Raw genomic sequence first — 26,477 nt, 5'->3', positions numbered from 1 at the left:
CACTCATTATCTGGTCATCATTTTGCAGAGGTGCTGGAAGCTTCTATATCTTATTGGGGAAATGATTTTCAACAATTTTATGCCTCCTGAAATGCTTAGAGAAGCTGTTTTATGTGTAGCACATTAATCCCAACAGAAGGAAGAACCGTAGACAGAACGGGATACACATTTCATTTGAAGCTTCCTGAATAAGATTTAAGAGCTGGAGCAGAAGGTCAGAGGAAGCAATGGCAGAAACATCAGCGACTTTACCTGAAGCACTGCACTGTTCATCTATCTATCTATAAAAGCAAGAAAATACTGTATGCGTGCGTGCGTGTGCGTGTGTTTGTGGAGTGAAAATCTCCCCGACTCTGTGTCTGTTCGACCTGAAACTTTGTCAACTGCTTCCAAATACCCCAAGTGTGTGCATCCATTATTTTGGACTTATTTGGTGATTTCAAAACGTTTATTTAAATTTTATTTCGCCCGGACGTTCATGTTCACCCAGAAGTGAAACCTATTCAGCGTTTGACCTCAGTGTGAGGTGGACTTCTCTTATGAGGAAATATACTTTTTGACTTTCCTTATTTGGTGATTATGTTTCAAAACATTTATTTTCATGTTTGTTTGAACGTTCGCTGTTTTAGACCGGACGGATTGGACCCAGAAATTATTGGCAGGCAATGGCCGCGGCTGTGTTGAAAGCGAACAGCAAATTTCTCCGCGCATACAGCATTATAAACGCTGATATGTTCACCACGTGCTATATAACCAAATGCGCACCTTGGATGTAGACGCTGAACGCACACAGAGCCGTTTAGAGAGAAAGAGTTGCGACTACGAATGAGGTCCCTGAAGTTTTTTTTTTGTCTACACGCATTTCAACAACCTGTGATGTCGTATGTGCATGCGCACGACTGATGCGCGTGCGTGTGTGTGAGAGAGGGAACCCACAGAGGAGACAGAGAGAGTCTCACACGGTAACCAGGAGGAGGACAGGTAGCGAGTCTCACACGCACGCACGCACGCACACACACACACACATCGCAAAACATGATATACATTTATAATAAAAAATATATTAAATGAATTTCATTAAATGAAACAAAAAACTAAACAATATTTATACAAAAAGTACACAAAATGACAACAGAAATGCACAGAAATATACAGAAAGGCTCCAAAAAACATACATTACAGAAAAATACACCAAACGACAACAAAAATATGAAAATGAGTTGAAAACAACAAACATATTTATCATACACGTGTCCCATAGAATTAAACCAGGGAAATCATACACGCTATTTTACTTTGCACGCACACATAAACCCCTTTATAACACTACAGAGTATGTACACCTCTTTATACATCCAACCTTCAAACACATACTCATTTTGCCAATTGACAACTCTACTTAAGCTCCTCCCACTATATGAATACATACTTCCAATGGGCACTGTACTAGTAGGTTGAAACACAAGAAACCATTGGGCATTGAGCCACAGAATAAAAGGCCAACTTACCAAAACCGAAGTGAAATTTCAGTCGACCTAAAGTATTTTTTGCACTAAAATACAAGAGTATGCTAAATATGTTATGTTGTAGTCGCATTAGTGCAAAAGGTTTTAGTTTTTGTCTGTTTTCTGGTTTTTTTTCACCCTATCACGGCAGATATGTTTCCAAATAATCATGAGAAGAAGAGAAGCTCTCTCTAAACTGAACTATTTAATATATTTAATCTATGAACTAAAATCACTGAGCTACTTTGTGATTGATTATCTGAGAGATAAACAGCCACTCATTGCATCTTTTACAGCATTGTTTTGACATCACTGGGAAAGATTAATCATTCTTCTGTTTTAAATCAGGCTACTTTTGGCAACATCTACAAGTCTACATTTTTTTGGAGAAATAATAAAGAAGGAAAACAGTCGTTTGCTGAGAATTTGACAGAACAGGTTTCTGAGAAAAAGCACGTAGACGTACCAATTTATTCAATCTGGCTTTTATGTTTTGTAGTGCTTTTATGATTTTTTAATAATTTTTATGGTTTATATTTTTTTTTAAAATTCCATTCCCTGCTTTGTTTTTATCTCTCCCTCTTTCTTATTTGTCATATTTGTAATTATTTTATTAAATGACCTCCGTGTGCATTAGTCTCTGAATGTTTTTATCATTTTTATCTTTTGTCAATCACGTTAACACATTTCTGTGAAGCAGAATTGAATTTGTATGAAAGGTGCTCTATAAATAGAGTTTGATTGATTGATTGATTGACTTATACCTCCAGAAGCTAAAGCTAGCTGCTATTCAGTTAGCTAAAAGTAGCCTGCATGTTTTTTAGACAGTAGAAAAATAAACCAATTAGCATGATGAGAGGTTGCTAACATCTGCTCTTTTGGCCTAGAGTTGAAATTAAAGCAAATGTGTTTAAATTTTAGCTCACATTATGTAAGCTAAGCTAATTCTAAGAATTTGTGCTCTGTTTGTACCCCTATGGAAGCCCATAAGAGTCATAATTAAATAAATAAAAACATCATTTTGAAATAAATACCATTTTGATAAATAACAAACAAATATATAATATGGTCATTCAATTGTTAAATAAGGTAATATTATTTTGAAATAAGTTTTATTATTCTTTAATATCTAATAATAATTGTTTTTTTATTGATTATTTTAACAATGTCATACTTTTTTTTTTAAAATAATGACTATTTATTTTCCAAGATTTTATGAAATAAAAACTTTTTTTACAAAGTCAATCATCACAAATAAAAAGGTAATTGTGGAAAAAGACATTATGAAACAAAAATTGACTGTAAAAAAAACGTTTTTTTATTTTCTGAAATCTTGGAAAATAAATAAAAAGTCAAAATTTTTGTATGACATTGTTAAAATAATTATTATGAAATATAGAATGATAATAAAATAATATTTATAGGTATTTAAGAATAATAAAACATATTTCATAATAATATTACCCTATTTAACAATTTAATGGCCATATTATATATTTGTCTGAAAGTTATCAAAATAGTATTTATTTCAAAATGTTTTCATTTATTTAATTATGACTCTTTTGGGTTTCCATATACTCCAACCATTTTTATTTATTTATTTATTACTTTTATTTTTTTTTTTTTTTTTTTTTAATGAAAAAAAAAAATTACATTTGTGCAATAAAATTTGGCATCTGTTTGAATTATTTAAGCTTAATTGTATAGGTGTAAAGAGTACTGATACAGGTATATCCTACTCAAGTAGAAATACTGTTACTTGATTGAAATTGTACTCAAGTACAAGTAAAAAGTAGCTAAATGAAATAGTATTCAAAGTAAAAGTTACTATAGTTACTTTCACCCCCCACAATTATTTTTGGTAATAAATCGTTCCCGCTTCCCTTGCATACAGTAAACATCTCATGTATAAACTTAAAAAGCAAGAGACCAAATCTTATACAATTGGAACCTAATTTATTTTCCACAAAGGCATCTGTATAAATAAAGAAAGTGTCTATTTGTACGGTTGCTGTACGGACAACCCTCGGTGCTATTGGTACGGTTACCGAAAGACAAGTACGTAGCTTCTTAGGTTAGGGTTAGGATTAGGATTAGGTTATAACCCAATATTGCAACAATTGTTAGGGTTAGGGTAAGTTTTAGTCTTAGTCACGCGACAAACTTATGGATAACCACTGCCTAAAATAAAAGGTTCATCAAAATGTATCAATCAATCAATCTTTTATTTGTATAGCGCCAAATCATAACCAATGGTATCTCAAGACACTTTACAGTAGAGCAGTCTTAAGGACGGACTCTTACTGTACAATTCTGTTTTAAATAAAATAACATCAATTAATTCAAAATTTAAAAAAATCCTCAGGCTCTAAGTATAGTTAGATTTATGAACTCTAAAACTGAAAAAAATACCCAGCATTCAATGCTGTTTTGGCACCGTGCGCTACATTTAATGTGATTGGTCGACTATGATGTGATGCATTTGATTGTTGTCATGGTCATTTCGTTTTTTGTAGTTTCACAATGTCTGTTGATCATTTTAAAACAAAAAATAATAATTTACACAGTAACGGTTTGGTGTAGAAATGTTATGAATGACGTTCCTTATTTTAAAACATACTTTATTTTAAAAAATAATACCCATAAAAGAGACTCAATTCCAGTAGCATGAGTGCTCGTAATCCATTACTTTCACCTCTGCTTAATTGTCCTGCTCTGCATATTATCGCCCATCTTCGGCCGTGACATAAGCATCATCCTAAAATGATACTTGTGCTCTCCTAGCTGTGTTTTTCCTCTAAAATACGGGACACAAAAGTTTTCCTGAAGCCTTGTGTAAATATTCCTGCTGAGCGACTGCAGCAACATAGATGTGAGCTCACTCAGTACGGCTACGTTTGGTCTCTGAACAGTCGCAGGAAGGATTTTCCTCTTTCTAGCCTCAGAGCTCTTCAGTGCAGAGTCTGTTTCCTAGCAACCCTCGGTCCAGCGCCCCCGTTCATCTTGTGTTTTACAAAGAGGCTGCGGACATCAGTCGCATCAGAGAAATGGAATATCCCAACTTGTGTTTCTCTAGTTAAAAACAAAAGGGTTTTAATTAAAAATGTAAAAGCTTTTATCTTTTGCAAAAAAAAAGTACAGATAAATATGCTTGTTTTTTTTTTTGTTTTTTTTGGTAACTGTTAGAAGTCTGAAAGTTTCTTGATTTTGTCTTCCCCATGTCAAACGAGGACACTTTCAAAGACGTTTAGCGGCTGCTTTGTCTGATGTAATTAGCGATGACTGGTCTCACATGGAAAATACTTTCCTCCCACTAACGTCAATAATGTCCTTTACTCCCTTTTTTTCCATTCAATCTGTATCGTGTGAGATTTCATCATCATAAAAATAAAAAGATATAAATTAAGCAATCAAATTCCACCTCCAGTCTCATTATTATTAATATTCCTCTTGATTATTCTCTCCATCTATTATTAGCCTTTTTATGCTGACCTTTATTCATTGCAGTTTTTTTGCTTATTTTTCACTCTTTCTTTTTCCTTTTTATTCCCTTACACAGTTTGTCTACCTTCACAGTAGGGCTGAACGATTAATTGCATTTGCGATATCATAAAACGCAATTTTCTAATCAAAGGCTGCAATTTTTTCGCATTTTTTTTTCTTGTACTGTCCTGTTTCATGAAACGTGAAGTTAGTTAGATATGTTGAAGAGACAAAGCCACAGATTTGTTTTGCTTTATTGTTGTAATCTGTGCTTTAAAATGTACGTTTTTGTATGTATTTAAAGTTTAAATCAGTTTGGAGTATTTTGAAACAGATTGATTTATTGCTTGTGTTCATTGAAAAATACATGACAAGAGCCCATTGAAAAAATAATTGTCTATTAAATCGCAATATTGAGGGAAAAAAATTGCAATTAGATTGTTTTCCAAAATGGTTCAGCCCCAGTTCATAGTAAATGTCTCCTATAATAATGTCGGTGGCAGCTTTTCTGTTCCACACAGCCTTGAGTTTGTACCACTGTTTATGAATAGGAGAACATGGGGGCAGCATGTGATTATACACTGCACACACGCTGTTCTTTAATTATTTTACATTTGCAAAACATAATTCTCCTGTGGTTCCTCCCTTATTCATCTCCCACTATCTTTTTCTTTCCCCTTGTATTTCCAGGTGGTGCGGGATCAGATTTCCCACTGTACAGTGAAGCTTCGTCAGACTACAGGACTGATGGAGTACTGCCTGGAGGTCATCAAAGAGAATGATCCCAGTGGCTTCTTGCAGGTTTGTTATTTTTGAATGAATCTAATGATTAACATTCGATTCCCAGGATGAAAATAGAGGAAATCCGTTTCCAACAAAAGTCTTGAATTATTCTTAACGTCCTTTAAAGCTGCTGCCCACAAAAAAAAGATCAAATCATAGTGTATGTCTCCTTTAGCGATGAATAGAACATCATTTACTGCAGAAAGGAAAAAGGTGGATAAGTGCTGCTTGAAAGTTTGTTTTCATCACCACTATAAACGCTCTCTTATTGATATTTTCGATAAAGTTCCGTGCATTGCGTTGTGGGATGTGGAGTCCCGTAAACAGATAAGGTGGATAATGATTCTCTTGACACCAGTTTTGTTCCAGTTTGTTCCCAGTATTTCCCGAGATAGGAAGAATGAAGTGAAAACACTTGTATACACCTGCGACTCCGCATCCCACAATGCAATGCAAAAAAATGTCAACAGACGGAGTGTACTTATATGGTAGAGATGAAAACAAGCTTTAAAGCTGCAATTTCAACCTTTTAGATGTTTTTTTTTTTCTTTCCGAGCAAATGGCCTTTGATTTATTGATCAGTGCGTCTTTATCTGCTAAAAAAAAAAACTTTTAAAAAAACTGCCCAGCAGCTTTCATTCTCAGAAACATTCATGGCTCTATTTGTGTGTGACCTACTGTATGATGTAAAGAAAAATTAAATGCAACCATTGTAGAGAAAAATCATTTTTGATTACCGAGAACTGACCTATAATTAGACCTGTTTTGTTAAAAAAAAAAAGCTGTAAAGTAGGAGGTACATTCACATATAAATCCTCTGTTTTAGCTGTCCGTGGATGTTTTAGCCAGATACATTCAATATTATTACACCATTGCAAACCACTGAACAAGGTCTCATAAGGCAGTGTTTCTCACGTGTACATCTAGGGGTACGCAATGACACTACAGGGGGGTACATTAGAGAGAGGATTATTACCATAAATAAAGCATAAAAAACATGGGTTTTATAATGTGTATTAATGTTTTTGTCAAAAATGATAATCATAATAATGATGAGGGAAATTATTAGAACATGAACTGAAAATACAACTGTCAGTCTTGGAAATGATCAAATCTATAGAAATACATCTATTCAGGCAGCACTAAATACTGTTTCATTCCACTTATTTACAAAATTAGTTTCTTTAAAATGTGTTATCACACTATAGTTGTTTTTTCATAATATTCTGTGCAAAGTGTTGTAGTCCGACAAATGCGGTGCTTGGATTCAGAAATAAGATAAAGGAGGTACTTGAGTCAAAAAAAGTTTAAGAACCACTGTTAATAAAAAAAAATAGAGAGAAAATCAGAACAACAGGCACACGTGTTGTAGAGCAGCCTAAAGTACCATGCACTGTATTGTATTTGTCCCTTAGATCTCTGACGCTTTGATCCGGAGGGTCCACATGACTGAGGGTCAGTGGGGGAAAGGAACGCTCACCCCGAGAATGAGCAGTGACTTTGACCTCACTCTGGACAGTGGACCCCTGCTACAGACCATTCACCAGCTGGACTTTGTACAGATGAAAGGTAAAGGACATGCTTTATACTCCTGTATTCAGAATGGGAACAAGCCAGGGTTTACAAAGGTGTGGGATTTCTCTCACACAAATGATGAATGTTTATTTTTCTACTTTAAGGGAGAGTTTTATTACCAAATAGGCAAAGGCAAATTAACGACTGGTTGATCATTTTTGTTTCATTTAAGAAAATCTATACTGTGCCATTTGCATAGATTCCGCTAAGTAATCTTAAGTAACTTTTACTTCAAATATACAATCCTATCGTACAAGACACAGAAATGACAATAATTATTCTCTGTATCTACCGTTTGCCCGTACATTACATCATCACTTTAACATACAGTATCCTATAGAGGGGCGATAATCTGTTTTTTAATCTAACAGGAAGCTGTAGACTTCTACCTTTTTTATTCAGTCCTGGACCTGTTTTATTGAGGTTTTATTATTTTGTACTTTTATTTATTTTATTTCGTCTTATAGGTAGGGCGAAAGAGTTCCTGTGGCCCGTGCCCATAAAATTTCTATCCCTAACCCTTATGGCACGTTCACACCAAATCGTCAGGCGTCGAGAGGTCCCGTTGCACGTCCCGCACCCCCTGTGTGGCACGTTTCGAAGCTGTACTCGCAGCGGACGATGCACGTTTTGAGATTTCAAGCTTTTAACGTGCGTCCGACGTCTCCAACGTGGCCGACGCTAGAGTTGAGATTGTTGAACTTTTTGGGCATATCGCGGCACATTGACCAATCAGGAGCTTTCCCCAACCGTGACGTATTCAGAATAATAAAAAAAAAACACGAACAGGAGACAGATGGACAGGTGCTCTTCTGCTGGAATAGAGCACCTATAGTTGGTGTCCTGGTAGGAGATGCGAGCACCGATGCAGGTCGTGAAACTGGACCCGGAAGAGACGGAAGTAACGGTGAAAGTGACTCTCGTCCAAGCACAGCTTTGGTGAATCCAGAAACGGCGCCAAGGCACTCTTCGACGGTGTTGTCTGGCTTTATTTATCAAATAAAACCATGCCACTCTCTCAATAATGTTGAGCCGATGAATGGGAGTCGGAGGAGGCGTGTTCAGCAAGGAGCTCCAAGCTTTATTCTCCATTCACCAACACTTCTCTATAGTCCTCTAACATCACAGTGCACACACTGAGTCACACCAAAATACATACGATCGGAAACACAAACTTCTCAACACAACAATGTTCCCCACCACTTCACAGTCACTGGATGAATTATGAACGTAACTGATCTCCACAATATCATCCTTTGTATGAACACCACCAGCAACAGAGAAGCCCCTCCCCAAAACGCGTTCAACGTGCTCTCTTTCCAACTTGTTTGGATGCGCGTCCAGAGGGTCTTCGACAAGCGTCTGATTCATTGAGCGCAAGTGTCCAACTAGGGGCGTGAGGCACGATTTTGACGCCCGAAAAGAGTTTGGTGTGAACGTGCCATAACCCCACTAGATATATCCACCTAACCCCAAAAATGCCAACATAGCTCCAAATGTCTCATAATTTAGCCAAAGGTGTCATAATTTAGCGAACGACGCTTAATGACAGCCTTCATGACACCTTTTTCTTGCTAATGACAGACAATGACAGCGTAATGTCAGCCTTATGCATAAAACTTCAAGTAAAGTGTAACCGAATCCCATCAAACACCGTCTCTCCAGTTTCATAAATCCAGGTTTGAGGTTTGTCTTTATAAATCTAATTTTGTCTGGTGTCCCCCACATACTCAGTCCCAGCTGCTCCAATGCTACAACTGGAGGAATGCTGCACTCAGAACAACAGCGCCACGTTGTCATGGAAACAGCCCCCGCTGTCCAATATCGCTGTGGAAGGATACATCCTAGAGCTGGACGATGGAAGCGGAGGACCATTCAGGGTAGGATTCTCTCTGCTGGCACTGAGATGAATGTTTCTGCTTTAACTGGTGCTGCTGTTATTTGTGTGAGTGAGATTTACATTTAGATTAAAAACACTAGTTAAGAAACATGAGCAGCTAGAGTAATATTTCACCTAAAGGACACTCCCTCTCTTTCTTTAACAAAGCTGTGTTTATCTTGTGTGTAAGGGGGGTGGGGGGGGTGGGACAGGGGAATGTGAAAGCTCTGCTTTGTTGCCCAAATCCCTTGAGTGGGTGTGCGATAGCTGTACTGCTCAACTCATATGACACTGTGTATCAGAGCACTATGAGGAGAGAGTGGCTACAGCACAGCTGGTAACTGGGATGATCCTGCACAATGTACGGATCAAAGCAGGTTTCATACACTCACAAAGCGTCACTAGGTAATCCATCCTCATTAGACCCTCCCCAGCTCTCCATACACTCAAGCCCCTGCTTTGTTACAGCAGCAACCTATACCTGCAGAACAAAGATATTATACAGAATGTGTCTGAACACCAACTCTGAGCTCTATAGACCGGTTCTCTCTACTAACAATCACTCAGGTAGACTTTTGCAAGGTAATGGGTAATTTAGAAGATTTATAGCTCATTTTCTAGTTTGGATAACATGTTTATTAGTTTAAAACAAATTAGTTCCAGCTCTCAAATAAAGCTTCCATTTTAAACTCTGGCAAAGCCCTAAGGCTTGAATTTTTTAACCGAAGTATTTTTACTTCTGTGTATAATCATCATAGAGGGAAACCCACTGGGGAAAATAATAAAAGTGTATTTCTCTTGTCAACAAACTACATCAATTGCCACCAAGCCTAATTATGATCACTAACCTGACCTGAAATATTGTTTTCTGTTTGATTTATTCTAATGAGTTTATGGAAAAAAGAAGGTTCATGTAGAGTGTCCGACCCTTAAAAGGCTTGGACTGTGTGGTTAAAAACTGACGAAATAAAAACCGAATACTGTAATTAACAGAAAAATATAGAAAATGAAAAAGACCAAAAACATTTTACTGTAACGAGATTTCCAAATAAAAAGTACATTAAACCAGAAAATGCAAAATTTGCTTAATTATAAAGTTGCTTAATTATTCACTGCTCCAAAAGTCAAGGGAACACTTACCCTGGATTTCCACTGGATGCGTAGCTGCACCGAAACTGCTCCACTGCTTAACGCATCTGTTGCAGCAAGGACTCAGGTGATCTCGCTAATTCACGTGTAGTCGCACAATACATATGTGTGATTCAACCATGGATAAATGCAATATTTATATGAGAAATACGATTTTAAAAGATTTTAAAAGTTAAAATCGCTACTCCTCTGTTATTTGTGAACGGATCGGGCCAATCATGGTATCAACGGTAAGGTCTGGTGCACCCGAGTCCGAATATGCGCTTGGTTTTTGGAGTCCGAATTCCAAAATGGGCCCGCTGGAGGTCCCGGAAGGTCGGTGTTTTCCTGCTTGAACACGTACGGGCAACCCCCGGTGCTATTGGTATGGTTACCAAAGTACACGTACGTAGCGTCTTAGGGTTAGGGTTAGGTTTAGGGTTAGTTTTAGTTCTAGGATTAGGTTTGACCAGATCAGGGCGACCGTGGCTCAGGTGGTAGTGGGTCGTCTTCTGATCGAGAGGTTGGGGGTTCGATCCCAGTACCTGACTACGTATCGAAGTGTCCTTGGGCAAGACACTGAACTAAGTTGCTCCAAGTGGTCGACTAGCGCCTTGCATGGCAGTCCTGTCCCACTGGTGTGTGACTGTGAGAGTGATTGGGTGAATGAGCTAATATGCTAAGACTGCTTCAGTGTGGGGATAAAGCGCTATATAAATCAAGTCCATTTACCATTTATAACGCAATATCGCAACAATTTTTAGGGTTAAGTTTAGGGCAAGGTTTAGTCGTGACCTAAACTGGCTAAATAGGGGCGCTGTGTATGAATAGAATGTCGATATATTGATACGGCAATCGTACGATAGCCACTACCTATTTTATTTTGAGAATAATCTGGTTATTTTATTCTGTCTATGCACTACTTTCTGTCCAGCACCGGTTTATTTTTGTTAAATTGCTGCAGCACAGCTCCAGCGTCTAGCACAAACAGAAGCGTATTTGCAGCAGCGGGCTACAGCATGACTCAGCAGTGACGGTGCTGTGCTGGTGCAGATCCGCATGCGGTGGAAATTGACACATTGACTTTAATGGAAACCTATCAACTGCGTTGCTGTTTCGCAGCAGTTACGGATCCAGTGGAAATCCAGGGTTTAACATCACAATGTAACTCCAAGTCAATTACACAGCCAGGAAATCAAGCTTTCCAGGTGGGAAGCAACGCTGATTGTGAATTGATTTCACCTGCTGTTGTGCAAATGGGACAGACAACAGGTGGAAATGAGAGGCAATTAGCAAGAACAACCCCCTGTAATATAAATGAATTGTTCTGCAGGTGGTAACCAAAGACCATTTCTCAGGTTGTCTGAAATCTCATACTCCGTACTATACACTACAAACTCAATGAGTCTACACTGTATTTTATATACTGTAAGTATGGTTAGGATGATGAACGTTCCCACTGAGTATACTTCCAAGTTTCCCAAGAAGCATTTCGAACCTATGACAAAAACCACACTGAGGCTAAATATCTTTGTTGATTCGCCACCGTTGAAAGTTCTGAAAGCATTTTAAGTGAGAAAGTGACCAAGTAGAATATCAACATGTGGTCATTTGTTCCATAAAACTGAGATTTTCAGAGAGACGCCATTGTGCTTTAAAAGCGAAAACTAATGGAAGGTAGGAAGAGATGCTTTTATTTTGAAAAGGGGATGTTCGATTTTTAGCTTGAAGCCAGTGTCACGTACTGAGATTGTACCTGAGCATGCGCACTACCGGAAAATGAATTTTTGCTACTTCCGCTGTGCTAGGACTGTTCATTCAATTTCAAAGTAAATGTTCAAAGTTCATTTTTGGCATAAAGTGCTCTTCACTGACAAATAACTCCCTGAAATATTTAAAATACATTATTAGACTTCTTAATACATATTCATGTGAATTACAACTAAGAAATCATTTTAATCTCAGTATGACAATTTCCGCATGGTAATTCTGGCACGGGTACAATCGCAGTACATGACTGGTGCGTGCTGAGATGGTCTTACAATCTCAGCACGGTTACAAACTCAGTATGTGACACTGGTCCCAGGATCATTTTACATTCCGCTCGCAATGCATCATGGGGCGGTTAAGTATGACTAGTGTGCCCACTGTGCATACTTAAAAATTATTTCTTGCATACTCAATCTTCCCATACTAGCTAATGTGAACTGCATAGCAGGGTAACAGGGTAGCAATGGCCAAACTTGTCAACGTCCTTTGTTGACTGCTATCTTTTTATCTTCTGGTGTACGAGAACATAAAATACAACTCTTTGCTCGTGTGTAGTTTTTCAGAAGAAAAGCTTTTGCTTATTTTAGACCTGCCACCCTAAACCATTTGTCACTATTGTTCTAAACCTCTTTGTCATCTATGAGTTTGATGGAAGGCTTTACAGATATAATTATCCTAACCTATTCTTCCTCTGTTCGTTGACTCATTTACTCTCAGCAAGTAGCGCCACGTTCTGCTCAGCGAGTTCAGTCCCAGTCTATTTTTGTTTTAGCGTGGGCTGCGTCGCCCACCTTTAATTACGCAAATTCAAACTGTCACTTATTAGCTTCAATCTAAATGGGACTTCCTTCAGGGGCTGCGTGTGCTGCGTTTAAAGAAAAAACAAAAACTACCTGGAATCTCTGGGTGTCATTATGTGTCGCACTTAATGTTTCTGTCAGTTTTGACAGGAAGCTTGTTGTGTGTTTCCAGGAGGTGTATGTGGGGACGGAGACCATCTGCACTGTGGATGGGCTCCACTTCCACAGCACGTACAAGTCCAGAGTGAAGGCCTTCAATGGGAGTGGAGTGGGCCAGTACAGCAAGACGCTGATCATGCAGACCTCTGAGAGTATGTGCAGCTTCATTTCCTTCTTTCTTTTGTTGTGAATAGCAGGAACCCATGTCAAGACTAAATTTGGTTTGTGTTTCAGAGTAATGGTGTTAATCATTACATTACAAAACATGCAAAGAAGATGAGTTTGAATAGCCTGTGTATAATAATCACACATATTGTAGATATAAAGAGTAACGAAACCCCTGTTTTCTCCTGACATTAAAAAAAATTCCCTTCATTATGGGCGTGGCTTCTGGAGCAGTTTAGACACGCCCAGTCTATTCTATAAAATCTCCAATGAACAATCTGTGCTATGTTAGCTAGCTACTCATTACTCAATATACGTCTTTATTTAATCTTCTCTAAATCAAACCTACTCACCACAGATTGTAGAGCCCACAGGTGCTAGTTTTTAGGCCGGGCTACCGGACTCAAAACGCCACTCACTTTGTTCTTTTCTACTTGTTCTACTTGTACACTAGTTAAAATCGCTACTCCTCTGTTATTCGTGAACGGATCGGGCTGAAATTTGGTAGCTATAATCTATGGATGTATGCGCGTCAATGCTTGGAGCCCGATTTTCGATTTGGGGCCCCAAAAGAAAGAATAAACGAAAGTCAATTTCACATTTATTTGCGAGTCAAATATTGCGATGGTTGGTGGTACCGAATCATTGCCACATACCACTATATAAATGGGGCCCATTACCCCGTACGTGTCACGGGGGTGCCAGGGGGCACCATTTTTCAAATGACTACTCCTTCATTAGTTCTTGTTAGATCAGAATGCATTTTGGTATGAATACTAATTATTATTACGATGAGACGCTCTGAGCCCTTTTTTTGAAATGTGGCCCGTGGGCCCGGGCCCACCCCCCCATTTCTGGTCATTTCCAAATTTATGGGAACATAGTTGTGCAATATATCATTTCAAAGGTAATTCACCGTAGATTACGATTATGCCTCACACAATTCCATTAGGGGCCCAGGGGCCACCCCTCTTTTTTCGTCAATTTCCATTAAAATTGTTTTCTCATTGTTTTGTGAGTCAAATATTGCGACAGTTAGTGGTACCAAATCATTGACACATACCAATATATAAATGGGGCCCATTACTCCTCATGTGCCACGGGGGCGCCATTGACTACTTCTCCGTTAATGCTTGTTGAATTGGGCTATAATTTGACATGGATATTCTATGAGCGGATGTCAAGAGCCTCTCGGATAACTTTTATTACTCAGTGGAACCGAGTCATTTGACTGAATTCTCGGAAACGTGGTACGTGCTATTCGGTGCGGAGACGTTTCGCGCCCCCGGCCGAAGTTCATCCAAACTTGTTTATAAAAGGAGCGGGGCTAACAGTGCTTGTTTATAGGCATAAAGCCCGACCCATTATTTTATTGAACGTATTGCAGCTGGTAGATTAGTAGCACGGTGCCTCGCGCAGCGAGGGGGGAAAGATTGGGGGGGAGCACACTCACCGCAGCCCTAAAGGTATTGTAATGACGTGACTCGGGCCGTTATCACAGTTTTACAGGCTTTAATGGAGGTTGTAGAAACATGCCAAAAATAAACAATCAAACACACAAAGAACCGTCTTATACACTCACACTACCGTGGGAACAGAATTGTTCACTCTTTTCCCCGCTTACGCCCGCCCTTTTCCAAGCCTCCCAGCCAATCAACACTCAGAACACATGTAAACAAAGACACACATTGGCAGAGAAAGCTGCACGTAACCATGATGCCTAGAGTGGTGGCCTAGTGGTTAAGGACGCTGGGCTTGTAATCGCCGGTTCAAGCCTCACCTGGGCCGTCACTGTGGGATGTTGAGCAAGTCCCTTAACCCCGAACTGCTCCCCAGGCGCCGCAAAATGGCTGCCCACTGCTCCTCAGGGATGGGTTAAATGCAGAGGACGAATTCCATTAATGTACTAACATTACATGGCCAATTAAAGGCGAAAGCCCCGATTTAATCTTTAATCTTTAGTCTTTTCACGGCCATGGGAAATCTCAATATCAGTTAACCACTGAATACACACAAGTGGAACATAACCAGAACATAGAACCCAGTCCGTTACAGTATGCAGACCAGAGCGGGCGGCCTGTGCGTAGAGCGCAGACCTGACTGAAGCGCGCAATCAGATTTGTTCCTTGCGCTCCAGCAGCAAGTGAGGAATGAGCAAAATCAGCAAATGATATTCAGTAAATGTGAACGCTGAACAACGAAACGCAACACAACGCCGTCAATATCCCGTCCCACTACTAGCAGAAATCACTTTAGAAATGATACCACAACAATATAGAAGTGTTTTTGTGTTTATTAAAAAATATTATTAATGTAATAGAGATTAAAAAGAAAAAAAAGTTAAAAATGAAGCTCGAGCCCGGCCCGACAGCTGAGCGGGAAAATGAGGCCCGAGTCTGGCCCGAACTCGGACCAAGAATCTAAAATCTACTTGTTTATGATGCAAGATGGTCCCAGAACATCACATGATCTTGTTCTCAGCCAATAGCAAAAATAAATTGTAATAACCAGGTTTCAACCCATAGAGGGCAGTCACTCTGACATTTTACAACAAAATACACCAAATTGAAATACTTTGACTAAAATGTTGAGTGTTGGTTGGTTTTGGGGTTTAGTTACTCTTTAAAGCTGTTTTTGTGTTTCATTAAAAGGTCTAGTCTGTCAATTATTGAGGTTACAAAACTAGCATTGTGGAAGTTATGAATGTGGATTGCAAACAATCACTCACTGGATGTCCATAGTAAGAATAGCAATGTTACAATTGCTAATAATGGGAATTTTAGCTAATTATAGCAGTGAACAATAACTCCACAACTTTTGAACATCATTGTTACAAATGTCTTTTTCATGCAAATATCCACTGTGTTGACATTTGACAAACAATGTGTCATCATCAAAAATGTCTAAAAACACAACAAGCTGCAGTGGTTCAGAGCCAGACTTGACATGTTGAAACAGCTATAGCCCCTTGCTTGTACTTTGTTAATATGCCAATTAGCGCTGGGCAATATATCGAGATTCAAAATATGAGATTTCTATTTTGGCGATATAGAAAATTACAATATTGCCTTTATCATTATATATATTTTATTGCCTATTTTGTATTCACTGCCTTTGGTGCATCTCAGAACAGCATTAAAAGCACAGTTAGATGGATTTCTGAGTGGGTCCTATCCCAGACCTTACCCTAAACAAGCCACACTACAGAACTCACTCACACGTGCTGTCCCAAATAGGAGAAAATTTAACCCAGAATAGTTATTCTTGTCTGACCTCAGTTGAATTAAAAAAAATAGAGATCTATTATGTGTCTCGCTATTTTAAGAAAAAATATTGACATAGTTTTGGTTCATCAATGTCAATAAAAGCCAAAGCTGACAATCATTTATAATGGAACCAGTTTGTCTAGTGCCCAAGATATTTTACAGCTAAAGCTTGACAAAGGTAACTTCAAAGCAGTTTTAAATAAGGTGCGTTACCACCAACACGCAAATAATCTAAATGGGAATGGGAGGGAATGCAAATCTGTGCTGAAGGCTTGGTCAACTATTCAAAACCTGAAGAATGGGAGCAACAAAGAACATAGAAACAAGAAGCGTAGTCACACATACCTTGGGGATAAATAAAGTCTTTTTGAATTAATTGTTATTTCTTATTTTTTAATGAAGAAAAATCATCAAAGCTAATAAATACTGTATATAAAAGCAGTGAAAAGAAAAACAACCTCAAAAAGATATAAGCAACAACAAAAAAAGGAACCCTCTTTAGCATAGCAAGATGTTAGCTAATGGCTATGGGAAAATGTAGCTATAGTATCGAGGGGATAAATAAGGTTTTATTTGATTGAATTGAATTTTTATTTATTTTTTTGATGAAGAAAAATCAGCAAAGGAGCTAATGAATATGTGAAGGCAGTGAAAAGAAAAATAACCTGGAAAAAGGATAAAAGCAACAGCTAAAAAACATCACCGTTAGCATAGCAAGATGTCAGCTAATGGCTATGGGAAAATGTTGCTAATAGTATAGTCCAGAGTTCAATTTTCTTGACATTTGTGCTGTCGTGTTTGCGTTGTGCGGACAAACTATCCAACAAGCTCATAGTAAAAACCTGTTTTGCTCTTTGGTGTCAAAATAACAAGAACTCTGCCTGTTAGCAACCCGCTAGCAGGTGTTTTCATCCAAAGTTTGATAGCACTAAGGAAGCTGTGCTGTGATTGGCTCACAGACTGTATTATTAAGAATGTATGAGGAAAAAAAAAACTCTTTCTTTTTGTAGCGAAGACACTTTATCTAACCTGCTAATGACGTAAGAGCTACTGTTGGGGGGAAAAACCTTGGAAAAATGGCAACAAAAACAAAACGCTTTGGAGTTATTCAAAAACAATTATTCCTCAAAGCATTCCCAGACACTTTTACACATAATGTGTGGTCATAAATGAGAATTGTGTGTTTGTGTGTGTGAACTGGTGAACCAGGAATACCCAGCAGTATGGTAGCTGTTCAGTATAATCCACCCATGTGCTTGCTTTCCCATTAGTTTAATGCTGCTCTGGGAAGCTTGTCATTCATCAGTGGGCCTGAAAGACTTGACATGGCAGACTAAGCTCTCAGCACCTGTTAGCAGGGCTAAACAATCATTTCTATGCTTTTTTTTTATCCCTTTATTTAAACCAAAGAAAATCTGTAAATTGCTTTGTTTGCTCAGGGTTTTTCTTTTAGCCTCTTTGGGCATTTTCTTTGGTCTTTTGGCCACTGAGCTGCACCAGCTTCCCGATTCAATTTTGCTTTTGTACCCTCTCTTCCACCTTCCTTCTCCCCGACCCCTCTACACTGTCTGCTTCACGGCTTTGCTTTGCCTTCTTTCTTTCTTTCTTTCTTTCTTTCTTTCTTTCTTTCTCTTTCCCCTGCCTTTCTTTGCTCCCTCCTCATTTCACATTTCAGCTGGACTCCCTCCATGTGGTATTCAGTCTATAGGCACAGGTATGGCATTGCTGACTTTCCACTTTAACCCCCCTTAGATCTCCGTCTGTTTCATCAGTTCATGCTCAAACCAACAGGAGGACTTTTTGTTAATGTGTGGGCTGCAATAAATAACTTCAACGCAGGACTCGAATAAATGTCTTTTGGTTAATTTCCTTTGGGTGTTGTTGAGTACATGTAGTAAAACTGCTTCTGGTAGTAAGACCAGTGGACGTCTGTCCACTGGAGCCCATATTTAAGGGTACCCGTAGTGAATTTTAATTGCAAGCTCTATCAAAAGATCATATATATATAGTACTAGTTGTGTACTCTTTCAATTGTCTTTATTTATTTATTTTTTTTTTTAGACGCCAGTTGTGATGTCATGCTTTTGTATTACTTTTAGTAATTCCTCGACACGCATTTCTCTATAGGGGTGTGAAAAAAAGGCAATTTCACGTTTAGGGATCGATCGATATGGATTTTTTAGGGCAGATGCCGATACCAATTTTCTTTCCATCAGCCTTAGCCGATGACCAATACGGACTGCCGATTTTCTTGAGCCGATATTTGGAGCCAATACTACATTTGCTCCCTCAATTTATATCATAAAAACTACACAATGAGGATAACAAATGGTACGAGTCTCAAATTAAAAAAAAAAAAAAAAAAAAGAACGTTTATTGAAATTAACAAAGGTGAGGTAGAACGACAACAAGAAAAAAATATTTAACAAATATTAAATACAGATGATGTAGAACAAGAACAAGTAAATATATCTGTTCTCTGTAAATAATGCAGATCAGCGAACGCAGCAGCCCGCATCGGCCGATGCCGATAAACGTAAAAAACCCAAAAATCGGCCAATAATATCGTCTGTTCAATAATATCACTATTCATGTTATATTGCGAATTTTTGGGTGGACGTGTGTTTTCCACTGCTGGAGACATTGTCACTTCTCAGCAGAGCAGCCTAACTACTGGGCATGATGACCAGCTCCTGTTCCTACATAAAAACTTAAAAAAGTGTGCCACTTCTGCACCTCCACTCCGGTAGATGGCGCCATAGATATAATAATAATAATAATAATAATAATAAATAGGATGTTTTGAAGTAAATAGTTTTGACTGAATTTGTCCTCTGAATAATCAATATCTTCTGATGAACATATACAGCAACTCGATTTTTTATCTCTACGTTTAATTTTGATATTAACTGGGTCGAATATCGCAATTTATCGTGATATTGTGTTAATATTGTATTGTGACCCAAGTATCGCGATGCGTATCGTATTGCAACATCCTTGCCAATACTCACCCCTACTTCTCTAGCAGATTTTCTTTCCTTTAAATCGCTTCAATGTCCTCCCATACTTGTACCCCCAGTAATACCTTTTCTCACTCCTACACGCAAAGTAATCTTGAAAAAGCGCAGTCGACTACCGGCTGTGGCCGTGCCGATGCACAACCAAAGCTTAAAATAACAGCTTCATACACTTGAAAAATAGCACATCATTGTGTGGGTAAAGTGCCTTGCCCAAGGACACAATGACAAATACCACTGGAGCGACTATCCCCCACTGTGGCACCTGGTAATATCAGTGGTGTCCCATCCAACTACTAACCAGGCCCAGACCTGCTTAGCTGGTATTGACACAAAGTATTAACACAACCTAAATAAAAAAGTAAATCACAGTAATTAAATGAAACACTGCACCGGAATCAATTACCTCATACAACATCCGTCTAAACATGGCTGCTGCCCAAAAAAAAACACACACACTTTAAACGGGTTTACTCTTCAAAGCTGTTGGAGGCACTAATGTTTTTTTAATCAGATAAAGACGTAGTATATGCCTCATAGACCATTTGAGTCCCGTGGACGGATGCATAGAAGTGTTTTTACTTCATTCCTACTGTGAATTTCTTGTGTTTTCCCCCCCAAAAAACTCTGCCAAAGTAACTTCCCTACACATTTTTAGTGTTTTCGTGTTATGAAAGTTGTGGTAAAACATATTTTGGGGTTACATGGAAAGATCTCAATCTTACACCGGGGTGAAGTGATATCACGTGGGAATACTGGGAACAAACTACAACAGAAAAAGTGTCAAACAAATCACTTTCCTTGTTGTCCGGTGAAAAAACACAAGAAATCATAGTTGGAATGAAGGAAAATCACTCATATGCATCCATCCACAGGACTCCTCATCCCACAATGCAATGCGGAAAACTTTTTCGACAACGTCGATAAGAGAGTGTCTACAGTGGAGATAAAAGCAATGATGACTGCGCTATGTCTTTATCTAAAAATTATCATCTCAGCAGCTTTACATAAATGTGCACTTGTTTTTTTGTATTAATAGTAATATATAAAACACATTTTGTGTTTTATACATTTTCACTACAGGTACCCTTTAATAGCAAACGTCCTCCTGTTTAACTTGCACACATGTAGCCTGTAGGGATATAAAAGTACATCTTTCAACAGCAACTTCAGCATTGTTTTTTTAATTTAATTAATTTACTTCTTTCTGTCTTCCTCTGACTCTTTTTGCTGCAAAATAATAGATCCTCGTATCTTTACTCTATAAAAGAGGAAGAAAAACTATTAATCTATTGCAAAATACTCTGAACCCTTAAGATCTTCTGAATTAGTGCTTTTTGTGTTAACTGTGTGTTCCTAACTATCAGAACTCTAATCTGTTGTTTTATCACATTGAGATCAGTTAACGCACACTTTGATTATTGTCAGTGTTTACGTTTTTAAACTTCTAAGTTAATTTAAAGCGTCTGATGTTATGATAGCTTTAGATCTGTGCCATAGTATGAGCATTCTCTTTCATTTGAACTGTTTTCCTTCATTTAAATTTGTTTCTTGTTTCTATTTTCTGTCACAATCATAATGTTTGCATTGAGTCTTTTTATTGCCTGTGTTTCACATCGAACTTCTTGCGTGTGTGCGTGTGTGTGTGTGTGTGTGCGCGCGCGCTCACAGTTGCCTGGTTCACCTTCGACCCAGCCTCTTCTCACCCCGACATCATCTTCTCCAACGACAACCTGACCGTGTCGTGCAACAGCTACGATGACCGGGTGGTCATGTGTAGCTCCTCCTTCTCTCGCGGCGTTCACTACTGGGAAATCACAATCGATCGCTATGACAACCATCCAGACCCGGCCTTCGGCATCGCCCGGGGAGACGTCCTGAAGGATGTGATGCTGGGGAAAGACGACAAGGCCTGGGCCATGTATGTGGACAACAACCGCTCCTGGTTCATGCACAACAACTCACACACTAACAGGTAATGGAGATTGTGACAGATAATAGTTTTTTTGAAATATGTAAAGTTAGTAGCAAGTCTTGGTTCATGACTTCAGTAATAAACCAATGAACAAACACTGGACGCAGACGGGGCTTGTTAAAGTTGTACGCTAGTAATGTCTCACTGGCCACGGTTACATGACGTTTTTTCATTCGTAATTTGTTACGCTGAATTAAATTATTTGGAATGAAAGTGATCTGGAAATAGTAATTTCCGAATTGAGGTTGGAAAACCGGTTTTATCGGCTTTATTCTATTCACGTGTATCAGGATAAAAACACACAACAAACCTTTTGTTGTCGGCTACAACATAGAAGACCACATGAGAACTGTCTTCACTTTTATTTTGATTGTAGTTTTGAAGCAGCAGCTCAACAATATAATACGGTTTTGCTTTCATACGCGGAGCAGAAGAGAAGGGAAAGTCACATACTCATATTTACAGTATTACATGTTGGCATTTGTTAATGTCAAGCCCTGGATTGAAATAGAAACTTTACAGACTGGAAAACATTTTACAAGAGATAAAATTTGAATTAAATAAAATGCCAAACAATCAAATCAACTCTTTGCTGATCTAACGTGTAATCGTGCCATGAGTTTTTAAGAAAAGAAGAAATATAATGTCCAGTGTTGACGCTAATATGTATAGTTAGCATTGTTATATCATGTTAATTCAATGGTTTTTTTTTCTTAAGTTCAGTGGGAAAAGGTTCCGTTACTCCAGTAATGTCCCTGTTGTAGTTCAGGAAGGAGGAAGTGCTGATCACTGGTCTTGTGTTCCCCTGTAGGACGGACGGTGGCGTCACCAAAGGGTCAACGATAGGCGCGCTGCTGGACTTCTCCAGAGGGATCCTCATCTTCCTCATCAACGATGAGCAGCAGGGTCCGGTGGCGTTTGAAGCCTTGGAGGGAGCCTATTACCCAGCTATCAGCATCAATAGAAACGTTCAGGTAGGAAAATGATAACAGCTCCTTCTTTAAAGGCAGAAATCTGATTTTCTGGGATTAAAAATGACGTGGGTTAGGTGTTTTTGGATTTGTTTATATTCCTAATGTGATGTAACACAAAGTCAAGCACTTTGGTAGTGTGCAACAAGCTTTAGTGTCTTAAATATGATCATTCATGTGCATTTGCAGCCTCTAAATGGTCTCTCGTTACCAAGTATAGGGACCTCCCAGTCACGTGACCAATTGCAGAGTGTGAGCCATTTTGACGGTCAACGACTGAGCGGAACGTCATGTCGTCGCACTGTTTATCAACCGAAAAAGCTAATTACAAGAGGAAGATAAAAGAGTTTTAGTTTTAGAATCAAAAATTGAAAATCAGCTGATTTTTAATTGTTTGTCCCTTTTTGACCCTGTTGAAGAAATAGGCCTGGAATTTAAAAAACTAAATACCAAACGAATACCATGAGGAATGTAAGCCTTTATAGCAGTTTTTCTCACATTAGAGTAAAATAGGATTTATCAAACTTCTCATTTGAACGTGCACAGATAAGAACCTCAGGGACTCAACAACACTTCCACATACAGTAGCTCTGAGCTTGTCTTCTCTGTTTTGTATGACTGGATGATTAAAGCCAAACTTGCTCCTAAGACTTTATAATTTAATGTAGCTAGTGCAACAGTGCCCCCTGCAGTTAGACACTGCTATACATTTTTAGGTAGTTTTTTTTTTTTTCTTCACATTTTTCACGTTATTTTATTTTTTGATTAAAAACAAAACTATTTAATTTAATAAAAAAAAACACAAATGTTCCCAAGTCTTCAATAGAAGGCAGCAGAAAGTAGTAATTTTATGTAATTTGCCCCTTTGCACCATGAAATAAATGTACAAAGAACACAACATAGAGAACAACAATACAATAAAGCAACAAAAATAACAATAACTATAACTATATATATTTATTTTATTTTGTTTTGTATTGTATTTTTTCTTAAATAGCTGTCAGCCAACACTGACAATCACATTTAATTGTAATTCTGAGGTACAATTCAGTTAATGTTTTTCATAAGAGTCACACAACATATTTCATTTTATTTCCTTAACATACTGGCTGTAAATGTTCTCAATTTAAATTTTGATTTGAATTACTTGGTTTCTTTTGTGTAAAAAAAATCAGTTTATAAAACAAATGCAACGTTCCATCAGTTTTATCCTGAATCTTAGTCGGAATTCTATCTTTATTATTATTATTATTATTATTATTATTATTATTATTATTATTATTATTATTATTATCTTTTTTCCCAAATCTTTTCTGAATACTAGTAACTTTTTTGCAAAATGAAAATTGACTGAGTATATGTTTATACATTTCAAATATTTTCATTAGAGCATTTTCCGGCATACGCTATGGGACAGATTCACTAAAGGTTTAGGGGTCACTCCACGCGCTAATAGGGGGTACAAACCTCCGGGAATCAGGACTGCGCGTGTTCTGCACGCCACAATGCACCCCGTTTCCCTCCGATGAATATGTAAAGTAGGCGGATCTCGCAAGAAAATGGGAGGAGGAAATGCAAATAAGTTAATGCAGTGGGCGTAATTCAATTCATCAAACCAGGAACAATTTGCGGTGACTGTTTTATGCGCCGAAAATAGTACGACCCACAGGCAGGTGCAAACACACACGCAGAGATCATATCTGCACTGTGTGTTGACACACACAAAAAAACATTAAAATTAAACAATAGTCAATATTAACAGCCACTGAATAAGAAAATGCAGAGTAAATACAAGTGTGTGTGTGAGGGAGAGAAAAAATCTGGACACCTGAAACGGTGCGTGTGGAGTCTGGTGTGGCTACGGCGCAGAGAGGATGCTGTGCGTCCGGAGCTCCTGTGTCTTTCTCTCCATGTTTTGACCATAAAACTCTTGTGTCGCGTTGATGACGGGAGTGTCAGGCCAGAATCAGCTGATCGCTGTTCAGGAGCTCAGACCTGCTGTATGATGCTCAGTAGATCATCTTCAAATGGTGCTGATCGACTGATTGACAGACTCTGTTGCTGCATTAACTCAGATCAATGGCATCAACAGATCAATAGGACGGTTTTAGGAACTGAAGTTACAGGAACTGACAGAACAGCTACATTAAATTAGGGGAAAAAATATCATTAGGTTTTAAAGTTGTTGTTGAAAAAAAAAAAAAAATACGTTCTTTGTTTATTTTGTTTTCTACATTTATATTAAATGTTTGTGCAGCAGACAGAGAAGTCCACCAGCCTCCAATTGAACCAAATGTCGTTTTGTGCTTCTGTGCACTCACCTCTCTATGTTGAATGAGCAAAATGTTCATTTAAATAGAGCGTTCTCTGATTGTCAAAACAAACGTGATGGCCGTTTCCTAACTCCTCCCCTTAACCCCGTGATGTCATCCATGGGGTTTTGGAAAAGTGGATAGGAAAGGAGATAGGAGGGAGTATTCGGACTCAGCCTCGCACTAAAATGTACCTCTCCTCTTCTTCTTCTTTCCCTTCTACTGATCTAGGTTCTGGCAGGCTAGACGTAGCAAAGGTGCATTACTGCCCCCACAGGACATAAATAGAAGTTTGGATAGCTCACAAAAAAAACAAAAACAAAAATGAAAAAAAAAATCTTGCGAGATCTCATGGCACGTAATCTTGTCACACCCCTAATGAATACTAGTAATAATTGATTGAAGTAAAATGATCCAGTGATAAATCGCGAAGGTAACTATGATAAAATATGACACTGGAGAGGAAGAGGACAGCACACCCACCCATTCAACTGTATAATGATGCGTATTGTAAGAAAGGAGACCATGTGTGTTCAAAATCAGAAAGATTACTGAGTATATGTTTATAAAGTGCTGTCTTCTAATTTGTGTGTTAATGTGTTTCTCTGTAGGTCACGCTGCACACAGGCCTGCCCATACCAGATTTTTACACCCCCGGAGAGGCCGATCCAACTGGCTCTGTGTGCTGAACACTCTCCACCTCCATCGAGGGTTGGCCAGGATTCATCCTGCAAGTCAATATCTCATCACCACACTCTTGTTCACAACCCCCTAAAAACAAATAAAGAAAGGGACCATTGGGTTGCAAAGCCATGCTGTCTGCAGGACACTGAACACACGCCCCACCCTGAACATCCTGACTGAATGAAATGCTGCTGAAAAGTTTCAATGCTTTGAATTCACTCCTTGATCTGATCATCTATTACAAATCAAAGCTTTTAGTTCCTACAATGTCAGATTTGTTGATTGTTAGCTTGAGAACAGCATGAGCTCCCATACCTGAATAATGTTTACCATAAGGCAGTGGTCCTCAACCTTTTCAGCCCGCGACCCCCAAATTAAAGGTGCCAGAGACCGTGGACCCCCACTGAACACAGACATGAACACTGAAGAACAGTCATGTGGAGACAGGGTCATCTATAAGGGGAAATAAAGGGGAGAGATTTTTGTGACCCATCCATAAAGTCAGGAAAATGATGGTTCATTGTTCTATGAATCTGTGATAACCACATTTATTTATTCATCTGAATAATATCCACTGTTATCCAGGAAGTTTAGTATTATTTGCTTCATAGAAAAAGTGATGAATATAGATTAAAATATGAAAAAATAAGCAAAAATGGGCTCAAATTGTTCAAAAAATATTATTGGATTCTTAAAGGCATCTGGCGGCTCCTTCCCAGTGTCTCGCGACCCCAAGGTTGAGAACCCCTGCCATAAGGTACCTCACGTTTTTTGTTTAATTTAACCTAAAACACGGAAGGACATAAATCTTTTTCTCCGTGTGCACTGGGTAAATGGTGAGCGGTCGGGGACGAGAGCAATATTGCGACTCCTATAGCGGTGTCGCTGTCACATCCTCGTTCGTGTAAATGAGACGCTTTTCTTCGTGGCTTCGCTCGTGTGAAATCTCCGTAACCGTCCCGTGATGACAAACGTCTCGAGCGAGAAGATCTTTGGTTTGTTTTA

At 38.5% G+C, this 26,477-nt stretch overlaps 1 protein-coding gene across 2 annotated transcripts in view; it reads left to right on the top strand.

Annotated features, from left to right (window-relative positions):
• Positions 1-25,944, top strand: part of trim9 (tripartite motif containing 9) — a 51,541-nt gene extending 25,597 nt beyond the window's left edge. Inside the window, exons 4-11 of one of the 2 annotated variants that reach the window (XM_028438155.1) lie at positions 5,679-5,789; positions 7,187-7,340; positions 9,081-9,226; positions 13,096-13,234; positions 18,189-18,227; positions 21,202-21,505; positions 22,317-22,479; positions 25,400-25,944. In XM_028438155.1, the coding sequence (XP_028293956.1) occupies positions 5,679-5,789; positions 7,187-7,340; positions 9,081-9,226; positions 13,096-13,234; positions 18,189-18,227; positions 21,202-21,505; positions 22,317-22,479; positions 25,400-25,477 (1,134 nt within the window). In that variant the 3' untranslated portion in view covers positions 25,478-25,944. The remainder of the gene's footprint in view (positions 1-5,678; positions 5,790-7,186; positions 7,341-9,080; positions 9,227-13,095; positions 13,235-18,188; positions 18,228-21,201; positions 21,506-22,316; positions 22,480-25,399) is intronic. The other variant, XM_028438156.1, reaches the window with a different exon arrangement.
• Positions 25,945-26,477: the final 533 nt, after the last annotated feature.

Source organism: Gouania willdenowi, chromosome 22, assembly GCF_900634775.1.
Source record: "Gouania willdenowi chromosome 22, fGouWil2.1, whole genome shotgun sequence".
Classification (NCBI taxonomy): Eukaryota; Metazoa; Chordata; class Actinopteri; order Blenniiformes; family Gobiesocidae; genus Gouania; species Gouania willdenowi.
The sequence above is the reverse complement of the archived record's forward strand: the minus strand, read 5'-3'. Positions and strand labels throughout refer to the sequence as shown.